The sequence below is a fragment of the Dendropsophus ebraccatus genome, chromosome 5 (assembly GCF_027789765.1).
Source record: "Dendropsophus ebraccatus isolate aDenEbr1 chromosome 5, aDenEbr1.pat, whole genome shotgun sequence".
In the NCBI taxonomy this organism is placed as follows: domain Eukaryota; kingdom Metazoa; phylum Chordata; class Amphibia; order Anura; family Hylidae; genus Dendropsophus; species Dendropsophus ebraccatus.
Genome location: NC_091458.1, coordinates 9,151,780 through 9,174,865, shown reverse-complemented (window position 1 = coordinate 9,174,865; position 23,086 = coordinate 9,151,780). Strand labels below are relative to the sequence as shown.

At 48.8% G+C, this 23,086-nt stretch overlaps 1 protein-coding gene across 6 annotated transcripts in view; it reads right to left on the bottom strand.

Annotated features, from left to right (window-relative positions):
• Window positions 1-23,086, bottom strand: part of ARAP1 (ArfGAP with RhoGAP domain, ankyrin repeat and PH domain 1) — a 99,087-nt gene that overhangs the window by 18,038 nt on the left and 57,963 nt on the right. For all 6 annotated transcript variants that reach the window (XM_069969435.1, XM_069969436.1, XM_069969437.1 and 3 more), the window contains 7 exons: window positions 15,447-15,621; window positions 2,734-2,871; window positions 2,473-2,608; window positions 2,287-2,389; window positions 1,756-1,951; window positions 652-694; window positions 399-562 (listed from right to left, as the gene is read on the bottom strand). In XM_069969435.1, coding sequence (XP_069825536.1) covers window positions 399-562; window positions 652-694; window positions 1,756-1,951; window positions 2,287-2,389; window positions 2,473-2,608; window positions 2,734-2,871; window positions 15,447-15,621 — 955 coding nt within the window. The remainder of the gene's footprint in view (window positions 1-398; window positions 563-651; window positions 695-1,755; window positions 1,952-2,286; window positions 2,390-2,472; window positions 2,609-2,733; window positions 2,872-15,446; window positions 15,622-23,086) is intronic.

Sequence of the window (23,086 nt, the reverse complement as noted above, 5' to 3'; positions counted from 1 at the left end):
ACCCACCTCCCCTTAGTTCAGACTACTGAAGCCACACCCACCTCCTCTCAGATTAGACCAACGAAACCACACCCACCTCCCTTTAGTTCAGACTACTGAAGCCACACCCACATTCTCTTAGATTGGAGCAATGAAGCCCCGCCCACCCCCTCTCAGATTGCATCAATGAAGCCCCACCAATCTCCTCTCAGATTGGACCAATGAAGCCCTGCCCCCCTCTCCGATTGGCCCAATGAAGTCCCGCTCACCCCTCTCAGATTGGACCAGTAAAACCCCGCCCACCCATCTCAGATTGGACCAGTGAAGCCACACCCACGCCTCTCAGATTGGACCGATGAAACCCCGCCCACCCATCACAGATTGGACCAGTGAAGCCACACCCACGATATATAACTTACCGAAACTTGAGATGTGGTGGATACACTTCTCCACAATGCAGGGGACGTCAGAGTCGGTCAGCTGCTGGTCGGACAGCGTGTCTCCGGACGTGTTGCTCGCCTTCTGTATGGCCGCAGTCCAGCCGGTGAAGTCCAGCTTCCTCTCCATCAGGATGTACGTTGTCCTGGGATATATATATACACATGTATATAAGATACAGAGAGATAATATATAGAGAATAACAGGAGGAGCGGAGTCTACGGTGACACCTACCTGCCCTTCTCCACCAGCACCAAACTGTCCTTATCCTTTGTGGCTGCAAAGACCAAGAAGCCAACATTACTAATCATATATTACTGCCAGACACCCCGAGTCCTCCCAGACACCCCCTACCAGCAATAACCTGAGTCCTCCCAGACACCCCCTGCCAGTAACATCCTGAGTCCTCCCAAACACCCCCTGAGTCCTCCCAGACACCCCCTACCAGTAATCACCTGAGTCCTCCCAGACACCCCCTGAGTCCTCCCAGACATCCCCTGCCAGTAATAACCTGAGTCCTCCCAGACACCCCTGCCAGGAAGAACAACCTGAGTCATCCCAGACACCCCTGCCAGGAAGAACAACCTGAGTCCTCCCAGACACCCCCTACCAGCAACAACCCGAGTCCTCCCAGACACCCCCTACCAGCAGCAACCTGAGTCCTCCCAGACACCCCCTACCAGCAGCAACCTGAGTCCTCCCAGACACCACCTGCCAGTAACATCCTGAGTCCTCCCAGACACCCCCTGCCAGTAACAACCTGAGTCCTCCCAGACACCCCCTACCAGCAGCAACCTGAGTCCTCCCAGACACCCCCTGCCAGTAACATCCTGAGTCCTCCCAGACACCACCTGCCAGTAACAATCTGAGTCCTCCCAGACATCCCCTGCCAGTAACAACCCGAGTCCTCCCAGACACCCCCTGCCAGTAACATCCTGAGTCCTCCCAGACACCCCCTGCCAGTAACAACCTGAGTCCTCCCAGACACCCCCCTGCCAGTAACAACCTGAGTCCTCCCAGACACCCCCTGAGTCCTCCCAGACACCCCCTACGTGTCTTCTCCTTCTCCCTTTGCGACATCTACTTCCTGTCAGCCATATTGAGGTAGATAGGTGTCATTCCACCAAACAGCTTCCTTCTATGTAAAAAAATCTCCAGTCTTCCAGTACTTATCAGCTGCTGTATGTCCTGCAGGAAGTGGTGTATTCTCTCCAGTCTGACACAGTGCTCTCTGCTGCCACTTCTGTCCATGACAGGAACTACCCAGAGCCGAAGCCGTGTTCATCCCCCCTGCCCCCTGTTGTCTGGTGACATCACAGACTGGTTACCCAGACGCACACAGCTCGGAGAGCTTCTTCAGGTTGATGACCTCCACCGTCTCCCTGTCTTCCACGTAGGTGTACAGGTAGGTCTTACAGAGGGAGAACCAGCCCAACCGCGTCCGCTCCAGACTCCGACCCTCTCGGAACTGCAGCCTCCCAATCCGGTCAAAGTCATAACTCAGGAGCTCCTCCGCCTTCGGGGGCAGAAAACACTAAAAAGAAAAGCAGAGACGTTTTATGAGGGGTCAGGGAAGTGTAAAGCATCACTTACCTGTCTGCTCCAGCTCTAAAGCCAACAATCAGCCATGTTTTGTGGGTCTGTAATCCCCTACCATGTCCTTTCATGGTTGAAGAGGAGCTCAGTACTACAATGCCCAGAATGCACTGCTTCCCCTTTGCCAGAGCTGCTGCAGAACATTGCACCTGCATTCATTCCCTGTCTGCTCCTCTGCCTGTGGCAGTGTTCAGCAGGTAGCATGCTGAGAGAGGAAGGAGCTGGAGACAACACTGCCCTGATACAAAGTGCAGCACAGCGAGGGCTCGGTACCTTAGTGATGGATTTAATCCATTCCCTGGCCTCCTCCATGGTATCCGCAGCAAACAGGTAGAGTCTCTCCGACCTTGTGTAGATCTCAAAGGTGCTCTCATACCTGAGGAGGGAGAGGGATCGAGACTCTCAGTGATGCCCGAGGATTTAAAGGGGGAAAGGACAGAATAAGGAGGGGGTCCTCACCCGTGGGTGTCTGGGGGGATGACGGCCACACACACAATCTCATCCATGCGGATCTCCCCGTTTGGGGTGGAGCTGTGGTTGTTCTCATAGTAACTGAGGGTCCCGTCATTGAGGACGCACCAGCGGCGGCTGAACTCTGCAGTGTGACAGTACCAAGAAAGTGTAAGCAGTGCAATGTGGTAATACAGGATCCCGGGGAATCCAGTAATCCGGACTGTGATGTCTACATGCAGATCTACTGGCTCACACGCTATCACTCACCTTCCTTGGCCTTCCTGTCCGTGACCAGCTTGGTCATAGACGAGGTCTTGTAGAGGTAGCCGTTGTGCGTGATGGAGTGATGCATGACACAAGAGTATTGTCTCTCCAGATCGGTTGCCAGGTCCAGACGGGGAATCTCTGGGAAGAGAAAACAAGAATCAAAGACGCAATACCAGCAGTGGCCACTAGATGTCAGCCAAATCAAGCACATAGCATACACATACAACACACAAGACTGCGAAAATAAAAGACGCAATACCAGCACTGGCCACTAGATGTCAGACATATCAAGCATATAGCTGCAATGCCAGGAATGGCCACTAGATGTCAGTCACATCAAGCACATAGCATACACATACAACACATAAGACCGTGAGAATGAAAGACGCAATACCAGCACTGGCCACTAGATGTCAGACATATCAAGCATATAGCTGCAATGCCAGGAATGGCCACTAGATGTCAGTCACATCAAGCACATAGCATACACATACAACACATAAGACCATGAGAATGAAAGACGCAATACCAGCACTGGCCACTAGATGTCAGACATATCAAGCATATAGCTGCAATACCAGGAATGGCCACTAGATGTCAGTCACATCAAGCACATAGCATACACATACAACACATAAGACCGTGAGAATGAAAGACGCAATACCAGCACTGGCCACTAGATGTCAGACATATTAAGCATATAGCTGCAATGCCAGCACTGGCCACTAGATGTCAGTCACATCAAGAACATAACATACAGTCCACAAGAAAGGCATAAACTTCCTTTTGGTATAAATATGTGAACCCCTGTGACCACATAATATATGGTCTGCTAAATCCATAAACCCTGCTTCATGCTGCACAAATGTTCCTGGGTGTGAGGATGGAATAACTACAACTCTCATCACACATTGGGTGCTGGTCACAGGAGAGGCGTATGCTCACAGAGCACGGTCTGCCATAAGTAAAGATGCTTTAGTATATAACAACCGCACTCCACTCCAGAGTTCTTGCTTATTTAGCCATCTATTTATTCAAGTACAGTTCTTTATATACATAACAGATATGATGCATTCATAGTAGTTAGTATACCCAATCAGGGACGTTTCGGTCGAATGACCTTTTTCAACCAGGTATCTGTAGATAATAATATATATATATCCATTAGTCTACCCACAAAGAGATCATTACCACGTTCACAGTTTAGACGAGTACAACGTATTGTTTCTGACCCAGAGAAACTATCGGAAAGGTTGGATGATATGTCCACAAAATGTATCCAAAGGGGCTACCCTAAAGCTCTTCTAGATTCAGAACGAGAATACGTTACAAATCCACAACCACCAAAACCACCGAAACCCAAACAAATAGCTTGCATCCCTTAATGCCAAAGATACATGGTTTAGTAAAAAAAAACATTGGTCTGTCCTAGAGGAATCCTTTCCCAAAATTCCAGAATTTCAAGTTCCACCGCTGACATGTTACAAACGTTCACGGAATATCCGAGACAAGATCATCCGGGCAGATATAGGTCGTCTAGTGACAAACCAGTACAGGGAGTCATAGCCCCTAGAAAGGCAGGAACATTTCCTTGTTTATCATGCAGCCATTGCTCTTCCGTTATTAGAGGTGATTATGTTACCCATCCGCATACAGGACAAAAGATCCCAATAAGGGGATATTATACTTGCACCTCATCCTTTGTAGTATATCTGCTAAAGTGCCCATGTGGACTCGCTTATGTGGGAGAGACGACTCAGAGAATACGGGATCGATTGACGAAACATAAATCCACGATAAGATGTAAAAACAATCTGTTACCTATCCCACATCATTTTGATGAAAAAGGACATTCAATTTCGCAGCTTAGATATCAAATCTTGGGACAGGTGCAAAACCGAGGAGGGGAGGCGATAGGATACAGCTGTGAATCCTACTGGTTACACCGACTACGAACTCTTAACCCTAATGGACTGAACAGGGAACGGGACTTCCATATCAACTTGGGAATACAACAATATATGGAACAGTGTTCATTTTATTTCTTTATTATAGATCATATGATGATGATGATGATGGCAGTTCCATGCAGGGTATGGTGGCAGCTACACACCGCTATCTACATGACTCTTTACTTCTTTTTCTTTCTTCTTGTCCATCTTTTATTGCTTTCATTAATTTATCTTTCATAAGTCATAATTAGTTTCCATTAATACCTAATACTCACAACATCCAATACTAATATCCGAGACAAAAAATACTATTCTAACCACTATATTATATATTATCTGGTTTTTTAATCTTATTTTTTCTTTTGTAACCTTTTTTATTTTTTTTACAATTTTCTATATTTTTTCTATATATATATATATATATATATATATATATATATATATATGTGTATGTATAAAATATATTTTTTATATACATGTTTATTTTTATTTTATAATTTTTATTTTTATATTTTATAGTTTTTTGTTTTTTTCCCCCTAAATATAATTTCATTATCATTCATTATTGGTTGGGGACTATAATATGTTACATATCATGCTAGAAGCCTCTATAGATAATAGTACCACTAACAGAATACTATATGCTTTTCATCCTTTTAGCTAAGTGTTAGAAGAACTGCGGTGTGCATGCGCCAGACATGAGATGGCTATAGTTAACACAATAGATATCAGCTATATGAATGGGATCTGGTGCAGCATACGAGAGTCACATGTATAAACAACATCTATTACTCTGAGCACATGAGTCGGAAGTCACTCCGATCACGTGACTGCTACGTCATACTGACGCGGCAAAGTCCCAGTCACATGACAGGGATGTGGCCCTATATAAGATGGAGCTGGACGCTCGTACAGCGCTCCGGCCGCCATCTGCACACCATCTATTACATGATACAGGTATGATATACCCAGATAGAGTGGGTGATTCTACAGATTATGTTGGTATTACTATTCATCACATGCTTTATTCTTTTTCATCAGGCTTTTCTTTGATTCTTCTGGGAATATATTCCCCTTTTGTTCACAATTCTAGTGTGAGTATGTGGAGCGGCCTACCCCTGCAATGCCTGATATACTGTATTACATGTGGGGGGACATAGACCAGTTCCAACAATTGTATAGTGGTGGTTACTGTACAAGTTGTATATAGTAAAGGATGGTGAAGGATGGTTTCTCCTAATTAACCCTTTGAGGACCAGGCCCAAAATGACCCAGTGGACCGCGCAAATTTTGATCTTAGTGCTTTCGTTTTTCCCTCCTCCCCTTCTAAGAGCTCCAGCACTCTCAGTTTTCTATCTACAGGCCATGTAATGGCTTATTTGTTACAGGAATAGTTGTACTGTGTAATGGCGTCTTTCATTCTACCATAACATGTATGATGGAATTCCAAATATATTATTTATGAAGATATAAATAGGTGAAATCGTAAATAAGAATGCAATATGGTAACGTTTGGGGGGTTCCTGTGTGTACGTAATGCACTATATGGTAACAGCGACATGACACCATTACTCTATAGGTCAGTCCGAACACAACCACATGCAGGTTACACAGATTCTCTAATGTTATATATATATTTTTTTTAAATGAAATCTTTTTTTTGGCAATAATTATAAATAAAATGGGCCTATTGTGACGCTTATAACGATTTTATTTTTTCACCTACGGGGCTGTATGGGGTGTCATTTTTTCCGCCATGATCTCTAGTTTTTATTAATACCATATTTGTGAAGATCGGAAGTTTTGATAACTTTTTATTGATTTTTTTTTAATATATAATGTAACATAAAATCGGTAATCTGCGCACTTTTTTCCCTCTTTTCGTGTACGCCGTTTACCGATCACAATGATGCTTGTTATATTTTAATAGATCGGACAATTACGCACGCTACGGTATATTATATGTTTACTTATTTATTTTTATATGTTTTATTTATATAATGGGAAAGGGGGGTGATTTCAACTTTTATTGGGGGAGGGGTTTGGGGTAGTGTAATAGTGTTTTGAACTTTTTTTTTTTTTTTTTACACATTTGAAGTCCCTTTGGGGGATTTTTACATACACTAGGTTGATCTCTACACTGATGATTGCTATGCCATAGGCATAGCATTGATCAGTGTTATCGGCGCTCTGCTCATTGAGCCTGCCTGTGCAGGCTTAGTGCAGCACATCGCCGATCGGACCGCACGGAGGCAGGTGAGAGACCTCCGGCAGTCCGTTTTACCGATCGGGATCCCCGCAGTCACACTGCGGGGGTCCCGATCGGTAAGTGACATTGGACTCCCCCTGTCACTTACACTTAAACGCCGCGGTGGCGCAGCGGCGTTTAAGGAGTTAATGACACGCGGCAGCGCGATCGCTGCAGCGTGTCATTACCGGTGAGGTCCCGGCTGCTGATTGGGTATACTAACTACTATGAATGCATCATATCTGTTATGTATATAAAGAACTGTACTTGAATAAAAAGATGGCTAAATAAGCAAGAACTCTGGAGTGGAGTGCGGTTGTTATATACTAATACATGGTCAATTGGATCAACCAGCACCAATAACAACGGTGTGCATGGACATTATCCACACAAGTAAAGATGCTGTCAGACACTGAGAGTAGACGCAATCCGCCAGATCATCTCCCATTCCCCAGGTAGTAATAATCCTATTCCCTCTCACTGTTCCTCCTCTTCCCTCTCAGCCTTTGACCCAGTGACAGAGGAGGAAGTCTCCAGACTCCTCTCCTCCTCTCGCCCCACCACCTGCCCTAGTGACCCTATTCTCTCACACCTTGTCCAGTCTCTATCCTGTTGTCACTACCTACCTTACTAAAATCTTCAACCTCTTCCTCTCCTCTGGCATCTTCCTCTCGACTTTCAAACACTCCGTCATCACTCCATTACTGAATAAACCCTCCCTAGACCCCTCCTGTGCTGCCAACTATCCACCTGTCTCTAATCTCCCTTTTATCTCAAAACTCTTGGAACGTCTGGTCTATTCCCGCCTAACCCGTTACCTCTCTGACAACTCTCTGACTAAAGTCTCTAATGATCTCCTCTCCGCCAAATCTAAAGGTGACCATTCACTTCTCATTCTCCTGGATCTATCTGTAGTATGTGACACTGTAGCCCCCCAGCTCCTCCTCTCCATGCTCCGCTCTATCTGTAGTATGTGACACTGTAGGCCCCCAGCTCCTCCTCTCCATGCTCCGCTCTATCTGTATGTGACACTGTAGCCCCCCAGCTCCTCCTCTCCATGCTCCGCTCTATCTGTAGTATGTGACACTGTAGACCCCCAGCTCCTCCTCTCCATGCTCCGCTCTATCTGTATGTGACACTGTAGCCCCCCAGCTCCTCCTCTCCATGCTCCGCTCTATCTGTAGTATGTGACACTGTAGGCCCCCAGCTCCTCCTCTCCATGCTCCGCTCTATCTGTATGTGACACTGTAGCCCCCCAGCTCCTCCTCTCCATGCTCCGCTCTATCTGTAGTATGTGACACTGTAGCCCCCCAGCTCCTCCTCTCCATGCTCCGCTCTATCTGTAGTATGTGACACTGTAGCCCCCCAGCTCCTCCTCTCCATGCTCCGCTCTATCTGTATGTGACACTGTAGCCCCCCAGCTCCTCCTCTCCATGCTCCGCTCTATCTGTAGTATGTGACACTGTAGCCCCCCAGCTCCTCCTCTCCATGCTCCGCTCTATCTGTATGTGACACTGTAGCCCCCCAGCTCCTCCTCTCCATGCTCCGCTCTATCTGTAGTATGTGACACTGTAGCCCCCCAGCTCCTCCTCTCCATGCTCCGCTCTATCTGTAGTATGTGACACTGTAGACCCCCAGCTCCTCCTCTCCATGCTCCGCTCTATCTGTATGTGACACTGTAGCCCCCCAGCTCCTCCTCTCCATGCTCCGCTCTATCTGTAGTATGTGACACTGTAGACCCCCAGCTCCTCCTCTCCATGCTCCGCTCTATCTGTAGTATGTGACACTGTAGCCCCCCAGCTCCTCCTCTCCATGCTCCGCTCTATCTGTAGTATGTGACACTGTAGCCCCCCAGCTCCTCCTCTCCATGCTCCGCTCTATCTGTATGTGACACTGTAGCCCCCCAGCTCCCCCTCTCCATGCTCCGCTCTATCTGTATGTGACACTGTAGCCCCCCAGCTCCTCCTCTCCATGCTCCGCTCTATCTGTATGTGACACTGTAGCCCCCCAGCTCCCCCTCTCCATGCTCCGCTCTATCTGTATGTGACACTGTAGCCCCCCAGCTCCTCCTCTCCACGCTCCGCTCTATCTGTATGTGACACTGTAGCCCCCCAGCTCCTCCTCTCCATGCTCCGCTCTATCTGTATGTGACACTGTAGCCCCCCAGCTCCTCCTCTCCATGCTCCGCTCTATCTGTAGTATGTGACACTGTAGACCCCCAGCTCCTCCTCTCCATGCTCCGCTCTATCTGTATGGGACACTGTAGCCCCCCAGCTCCCCCTCTCCATGCTCCGCTCTATCTGTATGTGACACTGTAGCCCCCCAGCTCCTCCTCTCCATGCTCCGCTCTATCTGTAGTATGTGACACTGTAGACCCCCAGCTCCTCCTCTCCATGCTCCGCTCTATCTGTGACACTGTAGCCCCCCAGCTCCTCCTCTCCATGCTCCGCTCTATCTGTAGTATGTGACACTGTAGCCCCCCAGCTCCTCCTCTCCATGCTCCGCTCTATCTGTATGTGACACTGTAGCCCCCCAGCTCCCCCTCTCCATGCTCCGCTCTATCTGTATGTGACACTGTAGCCCCCCAGCTCCTCCTCTCCACGCTCCGCTCTATCTGTATGTGACACTGTAGCCCCCCAGCTCCTCCTCTCCATGCTCCGCTCTATCTGTATGTGACACTGTAGCCCCCCAGCTCCTCCTCTCCATGCTCCGCTCTATCTGTAGTATGTGACACTGTAGACCCCCAGCTCCTCCTCTCCATGCTCCGCTCTATCTGTATGGGACACTGTAGCCCCCCAGCTCCCCCTCTCCATGCTCCGCTCTATCTGTATGTGACACTGTAGACCACCAGCTCCTCCTCTCCATGCTCCGCTCTATCTGTATGTGACACTGTAGCCCCCCAGCTCCCCCTCTCCACGCTCCGCTCTATCTGTATGTGACACTGTAGCCCCCCAGCTCCTCCTCTCCATGCTCCGCTCTATCTGTATGTGACACTGTAGACCCCCAGCTCCTCCTCTCCACGCTCCGCTCTATCTGTATGTGACACTGTAGCCCCCCAGCTCCTCCTCTCCATGCTCCGCTCTATCTGTATGTGACACTGTAGCCCCCCAGCTCCTCCTCTCCATGCTCCGCTCTATCTGTAGTATGTGACACTGTAGCCCCCCAGCTCCTCCTCTCCATGCTCCGCTCTATCTGTGACACTGTAGACCCCCAGCTCCTCCTCTCCATGCTCCGCTCTATCTGTAGTATGTGACACTGTAGCCCCCCAGCTCCTCCTCTCCATGCTCCGCTCTATCTGTATGTGACACTGTAGCCCCCCAGCTCCCCCTCTCCATGCTCCGCTCTATCTGTAGTATGTGACACTGTAGACCCCCAGCTCCTCCTCTCCATGCTCCGCTCTATCTGTGACACTGTAGCCCCCCAGCTCCTCCTCTCCATGCTCCGCTCTATCTGTATGTGACACTGTAGACCCCCAGCTCCTCCTCTCCACGCTCCGCTCTATCTGTATGTGACACTGTAGACCCCCAGCTCCCCCTCTCCATGCTCCGCTCTATCTGTAGTATGTGACACTGTAGCCCCCCAGCTCCTCCTCTCCATGCTCCGCTCTATCTGTAGTATGTGACACTGTAGCCCCCCAGCTCCTCCTCTCCATGCTCCGCTCTATCTGTAGTATGTGACACTGTAGCCCCCCAGCTCCTCCTCTCCATGCTCCGCTCTATCTGTAGTATGTGACACTGTAGCCCCCCAGCTCCTCCTCTCCATGCTCCGCTCTATCTGTATGTGACACTGTAGACCACCAGCTCCTCCTCTCCATGCTCCGCTCTATCTGTAGTATGTGACACTGTAGCCCCCCAGCTCCTCCTCTCCACGCTCCGCTCTATCTGTATGTGACACTGTAGCCCCCCAGCTCCTCCTCTCCACGCTCCGCTCTATCGGCCTCAAGGACTCTGCTCTTTCCTGGTTTCCTCCTATCTCTCTGACCGCTCCTTTAGCGTATCACTGTCTGGCTCCACCTCATCTTCTCTCCCCCTTACAGTCGGGGTTCCTCAGGGATCAGTCCTCTCTCTCCTTTTCTCACTTTACACTTTACCCATCGGACAAATCATCAGCAAGTTCGGTTTTCAGTACCATCTCTATGCTGATGATACCCAGCTGTATACCTCCTCCCGTGATATCTCCCCCGCTATATACCATCTCTATGCTGATGATACCCAGCTGTATACCTCCTCCCGTGATATCTCCCCCGCTATATACCATCTCTATGTTGATGATACCCAGCTGTATACCTCCTCCCGTGATATCACCCCCGCTATATACCATCTCTATGCTGATGATACCCAGCTGTATACCTCCTCCCGTGATATCTCCCCCGCTATATACCATCTCTATGCTGATGATACCCAGCTGTATACCTCCTCCCGTGATATCACCCCCGCTATATACCATCTCTATGCTGATGATACCCAGCTGTATACCTCCTCCCGTGATATCATCCCCACTATATACCATCTCTATGCTGATGATACCCAGCTATATACCTCCTCCCGTGATATCTCCCCCGCTCTTCTACAGAACACCACTGTCTGTCTGCCGTCTCTAACGCTATGTCCTCCCTATTCCTAAAACTAAACCTTGCTAAGACTGAGCTTCTTGTCTTCCCTCCCTCTGCTAACCGCCCCCCACCTGACATCTCCATCTCTGTCTGTGGTGCGACCATGACCCCCACACAACAAGCCCGCTGCCTTGGGGTTATGTGTGACTCAGATCTTTCCTTCACTCCTCATATCAAATCTCTTTCACGTTCCTGTAATCTGCATCTAAAAAACATCTCTAAAATCCGTCCCTTCCTTACTGTCGAATCTGCTAAAACTCTCATTGTTGCTCTGATCCATTCCCGCCTAGATTACTGCAATTCCTTACTAATCGGCCTTCCTTCCTCTAAACTCTCCTCTCTCCAGTCCATTCTCAATACAGCGGCCAGACTCATCTCCATGTCCAGCCGCTATACCGATGCCCCCCCCCTGTGCCAGTCACTATACCAATGCCTCCCCCCTGTGCCAGTCACTATACCAATGCCTCCCCCCTGTGCCAGTCACTATACCAATGCCTCCCCCCTGTGCCAGTCACTATACCAATGCCTCCCCCCTGTGCCAGTCACTATACCGATGCCTCCCCCCTGTGCCAGTCACTATACCAATGCCTCCCCCCTGTGCCAGTCACTATACCAATGCCTCCCCCCTGTGCCAGTCACTATACCAATGCCTCCCCCCTGTGCCAGTCACTATACAGATGCCCCCCCCCTGTGCCAGTCACTACACTGGCTCCCTATTAAACACAGGATACAATACAAAGTCCTCCTGCTCACCCACAAGGCTCTCCACAGTGCTGCACCTCCATACATCTCCTCCCTCATCTCTGTCTACCGTCCTACCCGTGCCCTACGCTCCTCTAATGACTTACGACTAACATCCACCTTAATCCGCACCTCTCACTCCCGTCTCTAGGACTTCACCCGAGCTGCACCAGTTCTATGGAATACATTACCTAAGACTGTCAGGCTCACCTCCAACAGGCTTACCAGGTTCCCTAATTTTGAATGCTACCCTAAAACCCAACCCCCCCCCCCCCCCAAACCCACCCACCCACCCACACACACACACACCTCCACACACACACACGCCAAGCATTTAAGCACCTAGACCTGTGCATGCAGGCATTGGCTGGTGACAGGCTCACCCACCCTTACTTGCACTGCCTTATTTATAAAGATGGCCGGACCAGAAGAACAATGATGCTCTTTGCCCCTCTGCCATACTGTTTTGCACCCCCTGTGTGTAAGATCATGCATGCGAGCAGGGACCTCACTCCTCTTGTATGGATAATTATATGTATATCTCTGTAATGTCTGATTTCTGTCTATGTATGTACCCCCAGAATTGTAAAGTGCTGCGGAATCTGTTGGCGCTATATAAATAAAAATTATTATTATTATTTTTATATGTAACATCTATGGGTGGCTGCAGGATGCCATACTGACCCTTGATACAGACAGCCTGCACTGATACATTGTAACAGAATATCAGGGCAGGAGAGAGAGGTATGCACACAGAGGATGACCTCATACACTGACATAACCTGCACTACCCGCACCGGGCACTAGGTGTCAGCACTGGAGCTGGGGCTGTACAATGGTCACATTGTGGTGCATCAGTCACGTGGTGCAGTGGGTGACACAGTCATTGATTTCCTCCAGAACACGTTCACCTGCCCAGCAGTCACTACCCTGCTGCCCCCTGCCCAGCAGTCACTACCCTGCTGCCCCCTGCCCAGCAGTTACTACCCTGCTGCCCCCTGCCCCGACATCTCCTGCTGCCCCCTGCCCAGCAGTTACTACTCTGCTGCCCCCTGCCCCGACATCTCCTGCTGCCCCCTGCCCCGACATCTCCTGCTGCCCCCTGCCCAGACATCTCCTGCTGCCCCCTGCCCAGACATCTCCTGCTGCCCCCTGCCCAGACATCTCCTGCTGCCCCCTGCCCAGACATCTCCTGCTGCCCCCTGCCCAGACATCTCCTGCTGCCCTCTGCCCAGACATCTCCTGCTGCCCCCTGCCCCGACATCTCCTACTGCCCCCTGCCCAGCAGTTACTACTCTGCTGCCCCCTGCCCCGACATCTCCTGCTGCCCCCTGCCCAGCAGTTACTACTCTGCTGCCCCCTGCCCCGACATCTTCTGCTGCCCCCTGACATCTCCTGCTGCCCCCTGCCCCAACATCTCCTACTGCCCCCTGCCCAGCAGTTACTACTCTGCTGCCCCCTGCCCCGACATCTCCTACTGCCCCCTGCCCAGCAGTTACTACCCTGCTGCCCCCTGCCCCGAAATCTTCTGCGGCCCCTGACATCTCCTGCTACCCCCTGCCCTGACATCTCCTGCTGCCCCCTGCCCTGACATCTCCTGCTGCCCCCTGCCCAGCAGTTACTACCCTGCTGCCCCCTGCCCCGAAATCTTCTGCGGCCCCTGACATCTCCTGCTGCCCCCTGACATCTCCTGCTGCCCCCTGCCCTGACATCTCCTGCTGCCCCCTGCCCTGACATCTCCTGCTGCCCCCTGCTGGTGCAGACACAAGGACCTCTCCATCATGCACTGACAGCCCCCGGTTGGAGAATACTAGTCTACCCAATAGCTGTCAGGACAACATGGTGGGAGTTGTGGTTACAGAACAGCTAAAGGGCCACATCTATGAGAACCTGAGTGTACCCACCGACTGTATCATAGTAATAGCTCCTACCCCCGAGCTGTAGGGGGCTGTATCATAGTAATAGCTCCTACCCCCCGAGCTATAGGGGGCTGTATCATAGTAATAGCTTCTACCCCCGAGCTGTAGGGGGCTGTATCATAGTAATAGCTCCTACCCCCCGAGCTATAGGGGGCTGTATCATAGTAATAGCTTCTACCCCCGAGCTGTAGGGGGCTATATCATAGTAATAGTTCCTACCCCCGAGCTGTAGGGGGCTGTATCATAGCAATAGCTCCTACCCCTGAGCTGTGGGGGGCTGTATCATAGTAATAGCTCCTACCCCTGAGCTGTAGGGGGCTGTATCATAGTAAAAGCTCCTACCCCCGAGCTGTAGGGGGCTGTATCATAGTAATAGCTCCTACCCCCGAGCTGTAGGGGGCTGTATCATAGTAATAGCTCCTACCCCCGAGCTGTAGGGGGCTGTATCATAGTAATAGCTCTTACCCCCGAGCTGTGGGGGTCTGTATTATAGTAATAGCTTGTACCCCCGAGCTGTAGGGGGCTGTATCATAGTAATAGCTCCTACCCCCGAGCTGTGGGGGTCTGTATCATAGTAATAGCTCCTACCCCCAAGCTGTAGGGGGCTGTATCATAGTAATAGCTCCTACCCCCGAGCTGTAGGGGGCTGTGTCACCCCTGCACACTGACAGGTCCCCATAGACTGCAGCCTTTCTCTGCGCCGCCATCATTTCCAGACACTCTTGGAATGCAGGGTTCCCTATGCCAAGGTACACCCAGCCATGGCGAAATCACAGCAGGGTCACTGGAGACCCCCTGCAGGGCACATACAGCAGCTGAGACCCGAGCTCCACACCTGCAGCTATTACTATACAGAAACATACAGCAGCTGAGACCCGAGCATCAGACCTGCAGCTATTACTATACGGAAACATACAGCAGCTGAGACCCGAGCATCAGACCTGCAGCTATTACTATACAGGAACATACAGCAGCTGAGACCAGAGCATCAGACCTGCAGCTATTACTATACAGAAACATACAGCAGCTGAGACCCGAGCATCAGACCTGCAGCTATTACTATACAGGAACATACAGCAGCTGAGACCAGAGCATCAGACCTGCAGCTATTACTATACAGGAACATACAGCAGCTGAGACCTGAGCATCAGACCTGCCGCTGGTGCCCCCTACGTGTGGTCCAGCTTTGGTCGCTCTCTAACATCTACAGTCCTGTCCCGCCAGATCACATCGGCCATTACCTGAGGTTCTGTTCTGCTTCAGAAATTCCTCCTGCAGCTTCTGTCCGGCCTGCTGCGCCAAATCCACCGGCTGTGAGAAATACTGATCACCACACCGCCACGAGATGTCAGCGCCACAAAACACCAGGGACTGCGTCTCCGTCAGATCAGTGGTGGTCACCGAGACACACAGAGCCTGCCGACAGGAGAGACAAGAGATCACACACCACTATACAGGAACAACCTGCAGGGGGCAGTATCATAGTAGTTATGCGGTTCAGGGAAGAAACAGAGCGCTGCACCTCACACCTATGGCTGATACTAGTGCCGCTAGGCTAAATAAAAAACACATCAGAATTTAGTGTATGAATTGATCAAGCCATACTGCCCCATGTACCTCGTGCCGGTATCTGATACACATGGGTCCCTACACTAAGTCCACACCGTGCCAGTCAGTGGCCACCAACCCCGCAGGCGTGCACAGCCAGCCTCTCTGAACAGCTAGCACTCCTTTATAAGACCCACATGACCAAAATTAGCAGGATGTGCCTGTGCTCACATGTCTGGACCCTATGTCTTCCCCATTCTGTGAGAGCAGCAATGGTAAGTGTAATACCATATCCATACTTGTGTCGTTTGGGGGCAGCCTTCCCCGCCGGTGGTGCTGGCTGGGTTTTGGTGGGGCTTTTTGGGTCTGGTCCTGTGACATTGGGGTTGCAGGGCCGTTCCATGGCCTCCCTTCCCTGTACGTGCACGCTTTGCGGGGTTGGCGGTCGCTGACCGACACGGTGTGGAGTTAGCGTAGGGACCCGTGTGGACCAGAGGACCTGCGCGGTGGTACACGGGGCAATATGGCTTGATCAATTCATATACAGACACTCTGGTGTTGATTTTTAATATAGGCCGGGCGGCATTAGTATCAGCCATAGATGGGATGTGCAGCCGTTCCACTCTCTCCAGTTCATGTATCATAGTAGTTATATTCCTGTATATAGCAGCAGTATTATAGTAGTTATATTCCTGTATATAGGGGCAGTATTATAGTAGTATATTCCTGTATATAGGAGCAGTATCATAGTAGTTATATTCCTGTATATAGCAGCAGTATTATAGTAGTTATATTCCTGTATATAAGAGCAGTATTATAGTAGTTATATTCTTGTATATAGGGGCAGTATCATAGTAGTTATATTCCTGTATATAGGAGCAGTATTATAGTAGTTATATCCCTGTATATAGGAGCAGTATTATAGTAGTTATATTCCTGTATATAGGGGCAGTATTATAGTAGTTATATCCCTGTATATAGGAGCAGTATTATAGTAGTTATATTCCTGTATATAGGGACAGTATTATAGTAGTTATATCCCTGTATATAGGAGCAGTATTATAGTAGTTATATTCTTGTATATAGGAGCAGTATTATAGTAGTTATATCCCTGTATATAGGAGCAGTATTATAGTAGTTATATCCCTGTATATAGGGAGCAGTATTATAGTAGTTATATCCCTGTATATAGGAGCAGTATTATAGTAGTTATATTCTTGTATATAGGGGGCAGTATTATAGTAGTTATATTCTTGTATATAGGAGCAGTATTATAGTAGTTATATTCTTGTATATAGGGGGCAGTATTATAGTAGTTATATTCCTGTATATAGGAGCAGTATTATAGTAGTTATATTCCTGTATATAGGAGCAGTATTATAGTAGTTATATTCCTGTATATAGTGAGCAGTATTATAGTAGTTATATTTCTGTATATAGGAGCAGTATTATAGTAGTATATCCCTGTATATAGGAGCAGTATTATAGTAGTTATATTCCTGTATATAGGAGCAGTATTATAGTAGTTATATTCCTGTATATAGGAGCAGTATTATAGTAGTTATATTCCTGTATATAGGAGCAGTATTATAGTAGTTATATTCTTGTATATAGGAGCAGTTTTATAGTAGTTATATTCCTGTATATAGGAGCAGTATTATAGTAGTTATATTCCTGTATATAGGGAGCAGTATTGTAGTAGTTATATTCCTGTATATAGGGAGCAGTATTGTAGTAGTTATATTCTTGTGTATAGGAGCAGTATTATAGTAGTTATATCTGTGTATATAGGGGCAGTATTATAGTAGTTATATCCCTGTATATAGGAGCAGTATTATAGTAGTTATATTCCTGTATATAGGGGCAGTATTATTGTAGTTATATTCCTGTATATAGGGGCAGTATTATTGTAGTTATATTCCTGTATATAGGAGCAGTATAATAGTAGTTATATTCCTGTATATAGGAGCAGTATTATAGTAGTTATATTCCTGTATATAGGAGCAGTATTATAGTAGTTATATATAGGGGGCAGTATGTGCCATGCTGAGATGATGAGACTGCTGCTTCTCTGCTCTCAGTTCTCTCTGATTCCTGAGCATACATTGTTACCAGCACAGCCTTCTCCAGGAGGTTGTCATGTAGCACAGCATGAATTAACAATGAGCGTGGGGGGTAACAAAGGAGCAGTAGGCTTCAATGCTTTGGTTACGATGCCTCTGATTCCTTGGGCAGTAGGGGGCGCTATGGCACTGAACTCTATTGAGAGTGTTATAAATTAACAGACTTTTGACAGATGCATATAAGCCTCACAAATCTCTCCCTACTTTACATAAAGATGGACCAGCCCTTTAAGTGCCCGTAAATTCAGCCGAGGAGGAAATCAGCAAGAACACTACAGGGCACCATGTTCCTCTTGTGCAGAACACATGATGGAAAGTCTGAGGGTGACAAATTACTATTCACATTCACAATGATCCAGCCAGGAGCAGACACATTGCAGCAAACAGTATACAATGTATCAGATATCAGATTACAGAACCGGACTGTGAAGTGTAAGCTCTTGTGGTCACATCAGGTTACAGATCCAGCCTGTGAAGTGTAAGCTCTTGTGGTCACATCAGGTTACAGATACAGGCTGTGAAGTGTAAGCCCCTGTGATCACATCAGATCCAGCCTGTGAAGTGTAAGCTCTTGTGGTCACATCAGATTCAGCCTGTGAAGTGTAAGCTCTTGTGATCCCATCAGATTACAGATCCAGACTGTGAAGTGTAAGCTCCTGTGGTCACATCAGATCCAGGCTGTGAAGTGTAAGCTCCTGTGATCACATCAGATCCAGCCTGTGATGTGTAAGCTCTTGTGATCACATCAGATCCAGGCTGTGAAGTGTAAGCTCCTGTGATCACATCAGATCCAGGCTGTGATGTGTAAGCTCTTGTGATCACATCAGATCCAGGCTGTGAAGTGTAAGCTCCTGTGATCACATCAGATCCAGGCTGTGAAGTGTAAGCTCCTGTGATCACATCAGATCCTGCCTGTGAAGTGTAAGCTCCTGTGATCACATCAGATCCAGGCTGTGAAGTGTAAGCTCCTGTGATCACATCAGATCCTGCCTGTGAAGTGTAAGCTCTTGTGATCACATCAGATCCAGACTGTGAAGTGTAAGCTCCTGTGGTCACATCAGATCCAGGCTGTGAAGTGTAAGCTCTTGTGATCACATCAGATCCAGGCTGTGAAGTGTAAGCTCTTGTGGTCACATCAGATCCAGCCTGTGAAGTGTAAGCTCTTGTGGTCACATCAGATCCAGGCTGTGAAGTGTAAGCTCTTGTGGTCACATCAGATCCAGCCTGTGAAGTGTAAGCTCTTGTGGTCACATCAGATCCAGGCTGTGAAGTGTAAGCTCTTGTGGTCACATCAGGTTACAGATCCAGCATGTGAAGTGTAAGTTCTTGTGATCACATCAGATCCTGCCTGTGAAGTGTAAGCTCTTGTGGTCACATCAGATCCAGCATGTGAAGTGTAAGCTCTTGTGGTCACATCAGATCCAGCATGTGAAGTGTAAGCTCTTGTGGTCACATCAGATCCAGCCTGTGAAGTGTAAGCTTTTGTGGTCACATCAGATCCAGGCTGTGAAGTGTAAGCTCTTGTGGTCACATCAGATCCAGCCTGTGAAGTGTAAGCTCTTGTGGTCACATCAGATCCAGGCTGTGAAGTGTAAGCTCTTGTGGTCACATCAGGTTACAGATCCAGCATGTGAAGTGTAAGTTCTTGTGATCACATCAGATCCTGCCTGTGAAGTGTAAGCTCTTGTGGTCACATCAGATCCAGCATGTGAAGTGTAAGTTCTTGTGATCACATCAGATCCTGCCTGTGAAGTGTAAGCTCTTGTGGTCACATCAGGTTACAGATCCAGCCTGTGAAGTGTAAGCTCTTGTGATCACATCAGGTTACAGATCCAGCCTGTGAAGTGTAAGCTCCTGTGGTCACATCAGATCCAGGCTGTAAAGTGTAAGCTCTTGTGGTCACATCAAATCCAGGCTGTGATGTGTAAGCTCCTGTGATCACATCAGATCCAGGCTGTGATGTGTAAGCTCTTGTGATCACATCAGATCCAGCCTGTGAAGTGTAAGCTCTTGTGGTCACATCAGATCCAGGCTGTGAAGTGTAAGCTCTTGTGTTCACATCAGATCCAGGCTGTGATGTGTAAGCTCTTATAGTCACATCAGATCCAGGCTGTGAAGTGTAAGCTCTTGTGGTCACATCAGATCCAGGCTGTGAAGTGTAAGCTCTTGTGATCACATCAGATCCTGCCTGTGAAGTGTAAGCTCTTGTGGTCACATCAGGTTACAGATCCAGCATGTGAAGTGTAAGCTCTTGTGATCACATCAGATCCAGCCTGTGAAGTGTAAGCTCTTGTGGTCACATCAGATCCAGGCTGTGAAGTGTAAGCTCTTGTGGTCACATCAGATCCTGCCTGTGAAGTGTAAGCTCTTGTGGTCACATCAGGTTACAGATCCAGCATGTGAAGTGTAAGTTCTTGTGATCACATCAGATCCTGCCTGTGAAGTGTAAGCTCTTGTGGTCACATCAGGTTACAGATCCAGCCTGTGAAGTGTAAGCTCTTGTGGTCACATCAGGTTACAGATCCAGCCTGTGAAGTGTAAGCTCTTGTGATCACATTAAAAAAACAAACATAAGAAATTCATCTACAATAACAAACGTGTCTGAAGTCGTCCGCACTGGTAACCACCAGCACGCCGCAGACAGGTGAGACGCTCTGCAGGTAACTACAGAGTATCTTACCCTGAAAAAGATATCAACCACAAAAGATCCTTAGTGCAGTGAACTACAGCGCCAGGAGAACTACAAGACCCAGCAATGCCAGCTTTTGGCACGGTGTAATGCTGAGAGTTGTAGTTCTACACTGTCCATGCAGTCACTTGTGCTCTATAGTAAGCAGTCTCTACCTGTGCTCTAAAGTGAGCAGTCCATCATGTGCTCAGCGCTCTTGCTTTTTACCTTTCAGTGAGCTGGAGATCTCCATGTCCGTGCAGCTGCGGATACCATCCACAAGGAGTGTGATGGTGCGTCTGTAATAGTGATTAATGGGATGGTGTACTGCTGATTATTAGTGAAGAGGGTGTGCACAAGTGTGATGGTAGTGACCGTAATAATCACTTCTCAGTTGTAATCCTCTCAGGGTGAAGATGGTGAACAGAGTGCTTGGAGATAGTCCTCAGGGAAAGAGATGGTGCACAGAGTGCTTGGAGATAGTCCTCAGGGAAAGAGATGGTGCACAGAGTGCTTGGAGATAGTCCTCAGGGAAAGAGATGGTGCACAGAGTGCTTGGAGATAGTCCTCAGGGAAAGAGATGGTGCACAGAGTGCTTGGGGATAGTCCTCAGGGTGAAGATGGTGAACAGAGTGCTTGGAGATAGTCCTCAGGGTGTAGACAGTGATGAGAGTGCACAATGATAGTCCTTGGGGTGTAGACAGTGATGAGAGTGCACAATGATAGTCCTCGGGGTGTATATGGTGAGCAGCGTACTCTATAATAGTCCAAAGAGGTCTGGAGATCAGAGTACTTGGTTGTAGCCCACAGGTATGTAGATAGGATAGACAGGGCTCTGTGATAGTCCTCTGGGGTGTAGAGGGTGAACAGTGCACTCGGTGATAGTCCTCAGGGGAAGAGATGGTGCACAGAGTGCTTGGTGATAGTCCTCAGGGTGTAGACAGTGAACAGAGTGCTTGGTGATAGTCCTCAGGAGAAGAGATGGCGAACAGAGTGCTTGGAGATAGTCCTCAGGAGAAGAGATGCTGCACAGGGTGCTTGGTGATAGTCCTCAGGGATAGAGATGGTGAACAGAGTGCTTGGAGATAGTCCTCAGGGGAAGAGATGGAGCACAGAGTGATTGGTGATAGTCCTCAGGGTGTAGACAGTGAGTAGAGTGATTGGTGATAGTCCTCAGGGTGTAGACAGTGAACAGAGTGATTGGTGATAGTCCTCAGGGTGTAGACAGTGAGCAGAGTGATTGGTGATAGTCCTCAGGGTGTAGACAGTGAGCAGAGTGCTTAGTGATAGTCCTCAGGGTGTAGACAGTGAGTAGAGTGATTGGTGATAGTCCTCAGGGTGTAGACAGTGAGCAGAGTGATTGGTGATAGTCCTCAGGGTGTAGACAGTGAACAGAGTGCTTGGTGATAGTCCTCAGGAGAAGAGATGCTGCACAGGGTGCTTGGTGATAGTCCTCAGGGTGAAGATGGTGAACAGAGTGTTTGGTGATAGTCCTCAGGGTGTAGACAGTGAACAGAGTGATTGGTGATAGTCCTCAGGGTGTAGACAGTGAGCAGAGTGCTTAGTGATAGTCCTCAGGGTGTAGACAGTGAGCAGAGTGCTCCGACCAGTGAGATGACTATGAGAGTGTTCGGGGTGTCCTGGCTGTGCAGTAAGGAATGAGGTGTGATCAGGAGTGTACAGATAGGTGTGACACTAGTGAAGTGAGTGTGCTGTGATGGTGAGCGCAGAGCTCCGCTACATCTGGAGTAGCGGTGAGTGTGTAAGCTGTGTGCACAGACGCTGGATGAGTGACTCACTCAGCTCTTCCCACTCCAGGGTGATGTCAGTGGACTCACATCTGCAGCCGCCTCGCCTATAGGAGGGGCCCCTGTCCCTAACACAACACCAGTCAGCATGGCGGCAGAGGCAGCTTAACCCCTCAGCTGCCAGTCCAGCCACATTCACCACCTCTGCGTCCCAGCAAACCGGCTCATCCCCTGCTCACACAGAGGCCCAGACAAGCCGTCCTCACTTACCGGCCCTTTAAATAGAACTCCTTTACATTGGCTATTTATACTTATGGGGAAGTCCCTGTCCGGCATATAACTGGTTAACAGCCTCTAAACCTCCATCACATGTAAAGTAGGAAAGTTACCAGGAGTATGGAGAATGAGAGATATGATAGAGCGCTCTATATAGGGATCAGGAGGAATTCGGGGGACGCAGCGGGCTGCCCAGAACCATGTATACAGGTAATAGGTAGACAAGGGGGTCACCCTCTGCCCCATCTATACACCCCCATCCAGGAGCCACCGTCCATCAGCCACCACTCTGCTATTGTGTATTCTCTTACAGCAAATCTGTGGGAGGCCGAGAGCTGTGGGGGGGGGGCAGAACATGGAAGAGACCACAGGCTTAACCCCTCAGGGACAAGAGGATTCTCATCAACTGACCCCAAGTCTTGTCATGTCTTATCCTCCAGAGCTGCACTCACTATTCTGCTGTTACATCATGTCTCATCCTCCAGAGCTGCACTCACTATTCTGCTGTTACATCATGT